Here is a 13,246-nt window from a genome sequence, read left to right as displayed (position 1 = left end):
CACAGGGGAACTAATTAGCCTGCCACCACAGGTGCGAGAGGTAATTGATAATCGAACTAAAAGTGTGAGTTCGGCACCAGACCAATCAAACACATAATGACAGGTAGTCCAGGTGTGGCCACTGAGAGTAAACGAGAGTAAAGAACGAGAGGGTGGGGGCTAGAGAGAGTGAGTGAGAAGAGAATTCCTAAACAGTAGGCTTAAAGAAAACAGAGAAAGTTGGTGAGCAGCGGACAAAACCTCACAATAAGGATATAAGCAGTGGTTTAATAAAAGTGCAAATAAAAGACTTCAGCTGACCTGATCGTAGCTGTGTCTTCTATACCACTAACACAATGTGGTGGATGTGCCTGACTGACCAAAATCATTTTCGAATAGTCTACTGTTCATATTAAAAAATTCGCGAAATTGTTATTTTCTGTTTCAGTTCAAATTCAGTTAAAATATTCAGTTTCAGTTCAATTCAGTTATTCTTTTTAATAGAATGGATCATTAAAATCATATTGCACATAATAATAATAATAATAATAATAATAATAATAATAATAATAATAATAATAATAATAATAATAATAATAATAATAATAATAATAATAATAATAATAATAATAATAATAATAATAATAATAATAATAATAATAACTTTATTTGTATAGCACTTTTCATACAGAAGTTGCAGTTCAAAGTGCTTCACAACAGTAAAAATTAGGGATGTCCGATATTATAGGCCGATATCGGCATTAAAATGTGATATCGGACAATATCGGTATCAGTTTTAAATTATTATTTTTTCTTTTACATTTCTATAAACTTTATTTACCCAGGCAAGCAAGTAAGAACAAATTCTGATTTAATTTATTGTCAAAAGTATGCATAATGTTGTGTTAATTCCACAACAAGAGATATGTAATGTTAATTACCTGAAATTATTCTGTTTTTTGGGGGGGGGGGGACCCTGCATATATCGGTATCGGTTGATATCGGTATCGGAAATTAAGAGTTGGACAATATCGGTATATCGGTATCGGTAAAAAAGCCAATATCGAGCATCCCTAGTAAAAATACAGGCATAAGCGAGCATGAGCAAGGTAAGGTAAATCACAGTGTTTCACATTAGGATCTAGCATCCCAATAGGTTCTCTGTTTACAGTTTCATTCAGTAATACAAATGACAAAAATAGTTTAAAATGATTCGGTTTAAAAATAGTCTAAGAATTATAAAATGGAACAGACATATAAAATAGTTCAATTTTGAATTACAACAGAGCAGTGCTCTTAAAATTACAGTGCATCATTATAGTAATATTCAATATTCAAGCAGGCTTTCACAATTATTACATTTGATAGTAATAATGGCACACAGTCATAAATTCATCAACATGCACATTTGTTATCAGCAGCGCCAACGCAGAGGAGGGGGGGGTGGGGGATGGGACTGCGACTGGAGGGGCCGGGGGTGGGGGGGTGGGGGTGAGTGCAACGAGCCAAGTCTGGTTGCGGTAGGTGGTGTTGCGTAGAAGGAACGCTATATAGCGTCTTCTGTTCTTATCTCTTGACTCCCCGACGTGACCTTGTGAGTTCCATAGGCTCCAGCAGACTTGAGTGTGGGGGGGGGGGGGGGGTGCATCAGGCAGCAGAGAAAGCTTTCTGAACGACCTCGGCGGTCTAGGGAGTGGAGATGTGACTTGTCTCGGCAGAGAGGAGGTAGTGAGATAAAATGTGCATAGAACCGACACATGAATTTGATAGGAATTGTCATTTAAATGCCTGAGCAAAGAAATAGGTTTTAAGCTGTCTTTTGAAGATGTCTAAATAGGCACTTCAGATAACCCTTCAGAATGTTGATTGGCTCAGCTGACCGATGATAAATCAAAATGACACCATTCACCATCGTAGCCTATAATAACAGCATTGCATTGACCTATCAACCGGTTTTAATAAACAAACAGAAACAGTAGCATGTGCATCTTTTAGATCAATTAGGCTATGAAAATTAGGCTGCTTCTAAATATAAAAATGTATTAAATAAGAATGGTTTGCTTAGAAAAAATATAATAATAATTATTATTATATATATTTTTTTTGACGCTGACATTTTTTATTTTATTTTTTTTTTATTTTACCTTTATTTTACCAGGTAGTCACTTGAGATCAAAGATCTCTTTTTCGAGCAAGACCTGGCCAAAATGGCAGCAAAAACAAAAAAACAAACATACAAAAATACATAAAAGGCAAAGTGGGGCAAGGGGATACATTTGAGCTGCAGCAAATCAGATCCCTAAACACAACGCAGAGTGAAACACGCTCATCCCTAAACACAATGCAGAGTGAAACACGCTCATCCCTAAACACAACGCAGAGTGAAACACGCTCATCCCTAAACACAACGCAGAGTGAAACATGCTCATCCCTAAACACAATGCAGAGTGAAACACGCTCATCCCTAAACACAATGCAAAGTGAAACATGCTCATCCCTAAACACAATGCAAAGTGAAACATGCTCATCCCTAAACACAATGCAGAGTGAAACACGCTCATCCCTAAACACAACGCAGAGTGAAACAAGCTCATCCCTAAACACAACGCAGAGTGAAACACGCTCATCCCTAAACACAACGCAGAGTGAAACACGCTCATCCCTAAACACAACACAGAGTGAAACACGCTCATCCCTAAACACAACGCAGAGTGAAACACGCTCATCCCTAAACACAACGCAGAGTGAAACACGCTCATCCCTAAACACAATGCAGAGTGAAACACGCTCATCCCTAAACACAACGCAGAGTGAAACAAGCTCATCCCTAAACACAACGCAGAGTGAAACAGGCTCATCCCTAAACACAACGCAGAGTGAAACACGCTCATCCCTAAACACAATGCAGAGTGAAACATGCTCATCCCTAAACACAACGCAGAGTGAAACAAGCTCATCCCTAAACACAATGCAGAGTGAAACACGCTCATCCCTAAACACAACGCAGAGTGAAACAAGCTCATCCCTAAACACAATGCAGAGTGAAACACGCTCATCCCTAAACACAATGCAGAGTGAAACATGCTCATCCCTAAACACAAGGCAGAGTGAAACACGCTCATCCCTAAACACAACGCAGAGTGAAACACGCTCATCCCTAAACACAACGCAGAGTGAAACACGCTCATCCCTAAACACAAGGCAGAGTGAAACACGCTCATCCCTAAACACAACGCAGAGTGAAACACGCTCATCCCTAAACACAAGGCAGAGTGAAACACGCTCATCCCTAAACACAAGGCAGAGTGAAACACGCTCATCCCTAAACACAACGCAGAGTGAAACACGCTCATCCCTAAACACAACACAGAGTGAAACACACTCATCCCTAAACACAATGCAGAGTGAAACACGCTCATCCCTAAACACAACACAGAGTGAAACACGCCACACACACATTATTTACTGAGTAAACATATGGCACAATTTAAAAAGCAGTTTAAAAAAGAAATACAGAAATGAGTAATGCGGATAAACAAAGTTATGTTATATTGTGTTATGTAGTGTTGTATTGTATTTACTGCTGTCAAGCAAATCACAATTTCTTTCTTTTTGTACTATAAGTAAAAGTATAATTCTATAATGTATTACACTAAATTATGTTATATCAAGTAAAATTGATGGAAGAACAAATGTAAATGTAAGGGGGTAGGGATCAATAAGCTTAGCTTCCCTCTACTCCTTTTTTGAACATGTCAACTAACTAACTACATTGCTCTTGACCTTTTGTTTATAATACATTTTGTATTATGATTGTTCTGTTTGACGGAGCTTGATACTGTGATTTGGAGGAATGTGGAGAATACATGTTCAAAAATAAACTTTTCATTCATTCATTCATTCATTCACTCACTCATTCACTCACACACACACACACACACACACACACACACACACACACAGACACACACACACAGCGGACATCATGTGCATCTTACCTTGACAGAGTCGTACTCACAGAGGTAGGAGGGCTCCAGGTCGAAGTGGCTGAAGTAGAGTCTGATCTGGAAGCCCTCCGGCGTGGAGAGGTTCCAGCGCAGCTCCGTCTCTCTGGGGTACGGCTCGGGGAAGTTCGGTGACTGCAGGCTCCCGTACATGGCGCTCAACTCCACCAGCTGGGCCCCGGCTGAGGACGCCAGGTATAGTAAAACAAACGCCACTGGCCTGGGGAGAGAGGGGGCGGGTGCAGGGTTTAGTAACATAGGTATAGTAACACAAACACCACTGGCCTGGGGAGAGAGCGGGTGAGTGCAGGGTTTAGTAACATAGGTATAGTAACACAAACCCCACTGGCCTGGGGAGGGAGGGGGCGGGTGCAGGGTTTAGTAACATAGGTATAGTAACACAAACGCCACTGGCCTGGGGAGGGAGCGGGTGGGTGCATGGGGGTTTAGTAACATAGGTATAGTAACACAAACGCCACTGGCCTGGGGAGGGAGCGGGTGGGTGGGGGTTTAGTAACATAGGTATAGTAACACAAACGCCACTGGCCTGGGGAGGGAGCGGGTGGGTGGGGGTTTAGTAACATAGGTATAGTAACACAAACGCCACTGGCCTGGGGAGGGAGCGGTTGGGTGGGGGTTTAGTAACATAGGTACCGTTATAGTACATTGATAAGTGTAGCGTTAAAGCTCAAAGTAAGCACTCTACAGATATTGAGTGTCATTTTGTAAAATGTCCGGTGTCAAAAGTCAAAGTCAGCTTTATTGTCGCTCCTCATAATGTGCAAGACATACAGAGACATTTGATTGTGTTTCCCCCTTCCCACGGTGTATATAAAAAAGTATCTAATATAAACATAAAGTAACATAATAGACACTATAAACATAAAGTAACATAATAGGGACATGATGTACACACACTATACAGTATAAACAGTGGCTAAAAAAAATTAATGTATGATTGAAATAAATATAGGAGTAAAAGAGAACTTAGCAAATATTTTTAGCAGCAGTGGTACATAGTAAGTATAAATAATAAATAATGGCAGTAGAATACAATAATGGCAGTAAAGTGGCAGTGAGATGATAGATATGGCAGTAAACTAATATAATGTAAACTAAAATAATGGCAGTAAAGTAAAGTGGCCGTGAGTTTGTGAAGTGGCAGTGTGTCATCAGTAATACCAGTAATATTTTTGTATTTTATCGCCATCAGTCCGATGAGTTTGGACGATCAATGCTTAGTTCTGTTTTGCTATGCAGGTTTTGTTTGTGTACTTATACATAAACTAAAGCATTGAAATAGACAACAGAAATGAAGACTATGTAAAAGTGTACAGTGTGTGTCCATGCCCAAATACTGGCCAGAACAGAAAATGTATTATCGGTTATCATTATGGGTGCACAATGTAGCTGAGGGTTGAGGAGCGCTTGATTTGATGTAGAAGAGATGGGAATGAGTCAATCATGTTTGATTAATTGTGCCAGAATTGTGATCACGATTAATATACGATTAATTCTGCAGGCCTATAACAATATCTTTATTAATGGACTATGAGGAGGCAGCATTAAAACAATATCTATATTAATGGATTATGAGGAGGCAGCATTAAAACAATATCTATATTAATAGATTATGAGGAGGCAGCCTTAAAACAATATCTTTATCAATGAACTATGAGGAGGCAGCCTTAAAACAATATCTTTATCAATGAACTATGAGGAGGCAGCCTTAAAACAATATCTATATTAATGGATTATGAGGAGGCAGCCTTAAAACAATATCTATATTAATGGACTATGAGGAGTCAGCCTTTAAACAATATCTATATTAATGGACTATGAAGAGTCAGCCTTAAAACAATATCTATATTAATGGATTATGAGGAGTCAGCCTTTAAACAATACCTATATTAATGGACTATGAGGAGTCAGCCTTTAAACAATATCTATATTAATGGATTATGAGGAGTCAGCCTTAAAACAATATCTATATTAATGGACTATGAGGAGTCAGCCTTTAAACAATATCTATATTAATGGATTATGAGGAGTCAGCCTTAAAACAATATCTATATTAATGGACTATGAGGAGTCAGCCTTTAAACAATATCTATATTTTAATGGACTATGAGGAGTCAGCCTTAAAACAATTTATTACATGGCGTTTTTAACATTCGCGAAAATGCTTGATTGTGATTGGTCAATATAGCGCTCGGTTGCCCATAGCAGCGGTCAGTTATTTTTCGATAACTGACCGCTGTCAGGGGCAACCGAGCAATAATGACCGCTGTTCGCAGCCGGAGCAATCAAGCATTTAGATCGCAGTCATGAAAGCTGCTCAGCATATGCACAGCTGCACTCATCAGTGCAAGCTGCCCGGCGATGACAGCGCAGAGCCACAGAACAGAACAACTGCGTCTGCATTTGATCTCGTCTTGTCGATGGTGTAAAATGAATTACGTATATTGTTAGTAAGTTAGCCATGTAATAAGCGGGATAATGTATAGCTAGCTATACTCGGTCATTGTCGCAAAATAATTGACCTTCACTGCGTTTAGAACACCTCGGCGAGGCGCCTGGGTATTCTAAACTCTGTGTCGGTCAATTATTTTGCGACAATGACCTCGTAGCTATACATTATCCCTTACATATTTATTAGTGGACTATGAGGAGTCAGCCTTAAAGAAACACGCTAACATTATGGGAAATGTGTTTACCGTCTTCTCCAGACAAGGAGATAGATAGATACCAATGTCCTCTCTGTGCGTTCAGTAGAAAGCATCGAACATTGTACATATGCCTATACTGAACACTGTGACCTCATTTTTTTTTACTTCTAATTTACATACTATACTATGTTATTTTATTTCATACTTATCTTGTCTTGCACAGTCTCTGGAGCGTAACAGTAAGAAGCATTTTGTATAAAAGTATTCTGTACTTCTGTATGTCAACTATTAAAGAAACTTGAAACTTGAAACTTGAAAAGCTGCTATCTGGCTTAGTTATATACAGACCAGCTAGCCCAGCTGTTGGGCAACAACACCTCTCCTGGAGTTTTAAGCTATAGGCTAGTGGTCCGTATCTGCTTCCATTCATTTGTGCTAAAATAGGCTAGCGTGCAGACTGAAAGCTTTCTACTGAACGCACAGAGGAAATTGCTATATCTTCTTGTCTGACTCTGGATTTCGAATCTCTATCTAGTTTCTAATCCATTTACTCCACAGTAGATTTAGAGCATGTTTATGTGTCAAACATATAGACAATTAAATGTTTGATTTGAATTGTATTCCTGACATGTCACATATGGCTCTTGGTAAAAAAAAATATTGTATTGGGGAAATTATCCATACCAATACTATATCTGCCCCTGCAGACAGTATCTGATACCATACTACCCTATCAATACCATTGCACCCCTAGTCATAAATGAATCATAAACAATGCATTAGACAAGATGGTGATGACTGTGGTTTAACCCTTCCAGGTGTGCGTTTGGTTTCCTTCTTAGAATTCTAAAAACTCCATACCGCTTTCAATGGCCAGTAGCCGTTATGACGTCACGTCATCATCAATATTCCGTTCTAAAATAATATATTATATTTATCTCACACGTGACGTCAGGAAAAAGACAGATCTAGTTGGTATTTATTTGGACACAAACACTTACTTTTGAAACATGTGTTGGGCTGCATCCCTTTAATAATTAACAACTCATCAACAGAACCTGCACTCGTCATTATGACAAATCACAACTCAATCACGACTCAGTGACTGTTGGTTCGAGTCCCGCTGCATCTCAAAGAGAAGTCACGCCGAGGACGACCTGGTGACTGACTTAGGTCAACAAAACGTGCACAACAACAATAACAACAGTTGATGTTGCGACACATCAGGCTGCGGACATAATAATGAACATGGACCTACCTCATCATGACCGAAGACGACGGTTGCAGTCGAGAGTTTCGTGACCCAAACAGAAACAGCTGAGAAGCCTTCTCTCTCTCTCTCTCTCTCTCTCTCTCTCTCTCTCTCTCTCTCTCTCTCTCTCTCTCTCTCTCTCTCTCTCTCTCTCTCTCTCTCTCTCTCTCTCTCTCTCTCTCTCTCTCTCTCTCTCTCTCTCTCTCTCTCTACCCCCGAAGTATCACAACGAACAAAGTTCAGTGGCCCCACCACCACCCCCCTCTCTCTCTCTCTATCCCTATCCCTCTCTCTACCCCCCTCTCATTATTTTGTTTTAATTTATTTATGTATTATCTCTTGTTTGATGTGTATTATAAACATGGTTAATTAAGCACGTGACAGTGTAGATGTATCTGTATACTGTACATTACACACGTCTCAAAACATGTAACTATATTGATTATCAGTAGAATGCTAATTTTAATTCACCACCAGAGGGAGCTCTGAATCTCTCCAGGTTCTCGAGTCTAGTGTGTGTGTGTGTCGTGTGTCCTTGTTTCCCATCATTGGTTGGACACAGAACTGTCTGGCCCCCTGGAAAAGCCCTCCTCAAACCTGCTATACTCATATTATCAACACATGTAAAAGCAAAGTGCATAATAGTAAGATATTGATAGAAGACGTGTGTTTTTAATCAACAATGGAAAATGTAGCGTGTTTCAGCTGTCCTGACTGTGGTGGGAAGTTCGTTCCACCTGCTGACAGGTCCAGGAGAATCAGGGAAGATGAGAGCTGGCCTTTCTCTGAGTGAAGTCTTCACTAACCGCTCCTGCAGAAAGCTCTCATATCTCGAGCTCTAATAGCTAACGGCAGACACCTGTGATTAACGTGGGGGCAGGCTGTGACACTTAATGACTAGTATTAGCGAAACAAAACAATGAGCGGACACCTAGTAAGAGTCCACTCCCGTTTCAGGCAGATCAAATAAGCTATGAGTCTTAACCAGCTAAAACAAATAGGCTATGGGTTTTTACAAGTTCAAACACTTTTACTTAGAATTGAACCACTCCGTAGGTAAGTAACTAGTCGGTAGGATGTCACGTCTAGATGCTTTCTTCAAATTCCTATAATAATTATATTATTTAATTTAAGAAATTCCCTGAAATACGTGAATGGAATAAAACATTTAAATAAAAGGCAGAAGTCTGACAACTGATCAAGGCAACCTTTCATCTACCCATCAAAACACCAAAGATAAGCTCTGTTAACCCGTTCACTACCACACTACAGAAGGTTAACCCTTTACTATCACACTACAGACGGTTAACCTTTTGTCGCGTGGCAGTGAAAAACCTTCCGTATTGTCGCAGTGCAAGGGTTAAACCATTTGGTAGTGCGGCGGTGAAAGGGTTAAGGGGTTATTCATTCACGTCCCTGTCCTGATCTTTCCTGCCCGTCCGGGGGATTGAACCGGCGACCTTCCGTTCACTAGCCTGCTGCCTCTGTGACCCTCAGGCCTGCGCTGCACAGAGTGACATATGACTCCTAACCTCTCTGTTGTGTTGGGTAACTCTCCCTTCCCTCCAAACCAACTACTGAAGAGCCCTCGAGCAAGGCACTTGACCCCCACCTGCTCCAGCGGCGCTGCTCAGTGGCCAACAGTGTCAGACGGCACCGGGCGGCTCCCAAGTGGGAACGTGTGGAACCGTGTGAGTGTGAAGCAGGGTGTCGCTGAAAAAGAGCATTAACCCTTTCACAAGATTTTCAAGATTCAAGAGTTTATTCATCACATACATACCAGGGCATACAGTGAAATGCGGTTGGCCATGCCCGCTTCGATTGTGCAATTAAACAACAGTAATAGTAATAATAATAAAAAAGATAACTAGAATAGACATGGTAAATAGACATGTTAATAAATCGCTTAAAGGCATTGGATCCTATGTACATTACATTCCTATACAATGTGCAGTTTTTCTTCTATGTCCCTATGCTATACTTGCTGTTACTAACTATACTATACAACAATCACAACAAGTTATTTTCTTAAAGTGTCCTTGTGTTTAAAGTGACCTGTGATGCGTGTGTGTGTGTGCGAGTGCAGAATGTTGTGTTGTGTACTGTGTATGCGTGTGTTCATGTGTGCTTGTGTGTGGAGAGATCAGTGTTCATTGTTCTGATGGCCTGAGGGAATAAGCTGAGCCTAATTCTCTCTGTTCTTGTTGCGTGTATACGGAGGTGCTTGCCTGACCGCAGCAGCTTGAACAGGCTGTTATTGGGGTGGTGAGGGTCCTTCATTATTCTACAGGCTCTGGATTTGCACCTCCTATTGTATAAGTCCTGCAAGGGTGGTAGTGCAATACCCGTAGTCCATTCTGCTGAGCGCACAACTCTCTGTAGGGCCTCCCTATCCTGGGCCGTGCTGTTTCCAAACCAGGCAGTGATGTTCCCAGTCAGAATGCAGAATTCACTGCGACAATACAGGAGGTTAACCCTTTCCCTGCCTCATGACAAATGGTTAACCCTTTCACAACCACACTACATACGGTTAACCCTTACACTACCACACTACAGACGGTTAACCTTCTGTAGTGTGGTAGTGAAAGGTTAACCTTCTGTAGTGTAGTAGTGAAAGGGTTAACCTTCTGTAGTGTGGTAGTGAAAGGTTCACCTTCTGTAGTGTGGTAGTGAAAGGTTACCTTCTGTAGTGTGGTAGTGAAAGGTTAACTGTCTGTAGTGTGGTAGTGAAAGGTTAACCTTCTGTAGTGTGGTAATGAAAGGTTAACCTTGTGTAGTGTGGTAGTGAAAGTGTTAACTTTCTGTAGTGTGGTAGTGAAAGGTTAACCTTCTGTAGTGTGGTAGTGAAAGGTTAACCTTGTGTAGTGTGGTAGTGAAAGGTTAACCGTCTGTAGTGTGGTAGTGAAAGGGTTAAGAAACACTGTAGTGTGGTAGTGAAAGGTTAACCGTCTGTAGTGTGGTAGTGAAAGGTTAACATTATGTAGTGTCGTAGTGAAGGGTTAACCTTCTGTAGTGTGGTAGTGAAAGGGTTAACATTATGTAGTGTGGTAGTGAGAGGGTTAACCTTCTGTAGTGTGGTAGTGAAAGGTTAACCGTCTGTAATGTGGTAGTGAAAGGTTAACCGTCTGTAGTGTGGTAGTGAAAGGTTAACCGTCTGTAGTGTGGTAGTGAAAGGGTTAATGCTCCGCGAAACCTACCCCAAACATCAATGAGTTTGAGCTGTGTCCTGTCTCACAGAATGATTGAAGGCTCTTCTCCCCGCTGACCACCAACCCCTCCCTCTCTCCCCCACCGACGCGTGCGCTGCACTGAGCAGGAGTGACGCGTCACGCGCGTGAGGCAGCTGGCCCTGACGGCATCCCCGGGCCGTGTGCTCAGCAACCGTGACCTCAGAGATGACTGCTGAGGTCCTAACTGACGTCTTCAACCTGTCACTAAAGCCCAGGCAGTTGTTCCGGCCTGCTTCATAGTTACCACCTCCATGGTGCCGGTGCGATCATCACGAAGGGCTTCTTGGAGGCTGGTCCTGGCTCATCTCAAACCGCCCTCACTGGATGACAGTAACACCTGTCATTCTACAGAAACGCACACTTTTGGAATAGCAATGTCTTAAAATGTAGTTAATTTTCCTACATTTAAACTTAAGTTACAATATTGGTTAACCCTTTGACTTTATGAATCCACATAAATGAGAGCTTAATGATTAAAATTCGTTTTTTACTTTGACTTAAAGAATGCTTGTGCCATCTTTTTGTCACTGGTGTTACCTCATACCTTTAACAATATTAAAGTATTTTTAGAAATGTTTTTTTCACAATCTATTCTGCACATATAGTCAGAGGCACAGTAGGATAATGATAATGCAAATTTTTTGGAGATTATGTATTTATTTATTTTAATCAGGTTTGTGAAAAGTGTGATTGTGTGACGTTTGCTTATTAACACCATCATATCTTTGCTATAATAATAACAATATTTGAAGGACAGTCATACAAATGTAATGATAGTATCCTTAACATCATAACTCTTGAATGAAGCAAAGGTCAATTGATATAAAATCATTTACAAGTCAAATGTGACACTTTTGATTTCATATGACCCAAAAAAAACACAGTAACACCAGTGACACAATAAAACACCAGTGACACAAAGAACACTAAAGATTGTTTTATTCAATATCAATTACTTATTTGAGATAGAAAATGGTGTATTTAGTACAAAACCAAAGATGATCACTGACATTAAGTCAAATAACTTTAGTTATTTATATATATTTATATATTTATTTTATATATATATTATATATATATTTATTTATATAATTTATATTTATATTTAGTTGTGATCATGAAATGGTTACTAATGAGTTATATTGTATGCATAACAACTTCTTTAAAAGCTTGTACTAAAGCTTATTTACACAAGATAGTCACTGGTGTTACTGGTCGTCACTGTGTTACCATGAAGAGCAGTAACACCAGTGACGGTAACACCAGTGACCATTTTCATGAAATCTGTATTTTACAAAATGGCAGCTACAGTACCTCAAACCACATGTTGCTAATCATGCTAAACTCACTAAAATATGTAATTTAATCCATTTGTATTGATTATTGAGTATTGATATCTTCTTAAAAAATAGGCCATATCAGTGACTCTAGCTAAATGTCTCGTATGAAATTATGAGATAAATGAGAACATTTCCAACATTTGAAAAAAGACAGCAGACTCACGATGTACCTTTCTTCACAGTTCTTCAGGAAGTAGGATGTAGGAAGTAGGAAGTGATGTCACAAGTCTTTGGATTTTTGGATTTTGGATGGACAGCTATTTCCATTATATTATTTATAATATTTAGTTGGTATTTAATTTTTTTATGTTAGCCACTTCATACATGTGATAGCGGTGTATACATTCTTGCATTTAAAATGAGAGAGAAATATATTTGTAAACTCTAAATATGCCCCTAAACCCCAATACATGACATTGGGGACAAGCACTTTTCTTGTACTTGGAATTTCATATAATTGTTTAAAAACAAATATTGCCCAATTACCTTACCTCAAATAGGTATAATTGTTCAAAGAACATTTTACATTATTCAAATATATAAATTAAATGTGACTACAAAGTCTGTTTAAAGTGTATGCTTTCTGCAAAGGCTGGGGACAGAAAAGTGTGCATTTCTGTATGTTGTTCATCAACCTCCGCTCGGCAGTCAACACCCTCATCCCCTTCAAACTTGGTGATCTCTTTGTGGGAAACATGAACCCCTCTGTCTGCAACTGGATACTGTACTTGACTTCCTAACGAACAGACCCCCCAGTATGTCAGATTAGACG

At 39.9% G+C, this 13,246-nt stretch overlaps 1 protein-coding gene across 1 annotated transcript in view; it reads right to left on the bottom strand.

The window, feature by feature from the left end:
• The window catches only part of masp1 (MBL associated serine protease 1), a gene marked incomplete at its 3' end in the record, with an annotated part of 150,795 nt that extends 142,822 nt beyond the window's left edge, over positions 1-7,973 (bottom strand). Inside the window, exons 1-2 of the mRNA XM_084323814.1 lie at positions 7,911-7,973; positions 3,978-4,203 (exon numbers count right to left, since the gene is read on the bottom strand). Coding sequence (XP_084179940.1) covers positions 3,978-4,203; positions 7,911-7,918 — 234 coding nt within the window. The 5' untranslated portion in view covers positions 7,919-7,973. The remainder of the gene's footprint in view (positions 1-3,977; positions 4,204-7,910) is intronic.
• Positions 7,974-13,246: the final 5,273 nt, after the last annotated feature.

Source organism: Notolepis coatsorum, assembly GCF_963971535.1.
Source record: "Notolepis coatsorum genome assembly, chromosome: 1".
Taxonomy (NCBI): Eukaryota; Metazoa; Chordata; class Actinopteri; order Aulopiformes; family Paralepididae; genus Notolepis; species Notolepis coatsorum.
This window is presented reverse-complemented; position numbering and strand designations above follow the sequence as displayed.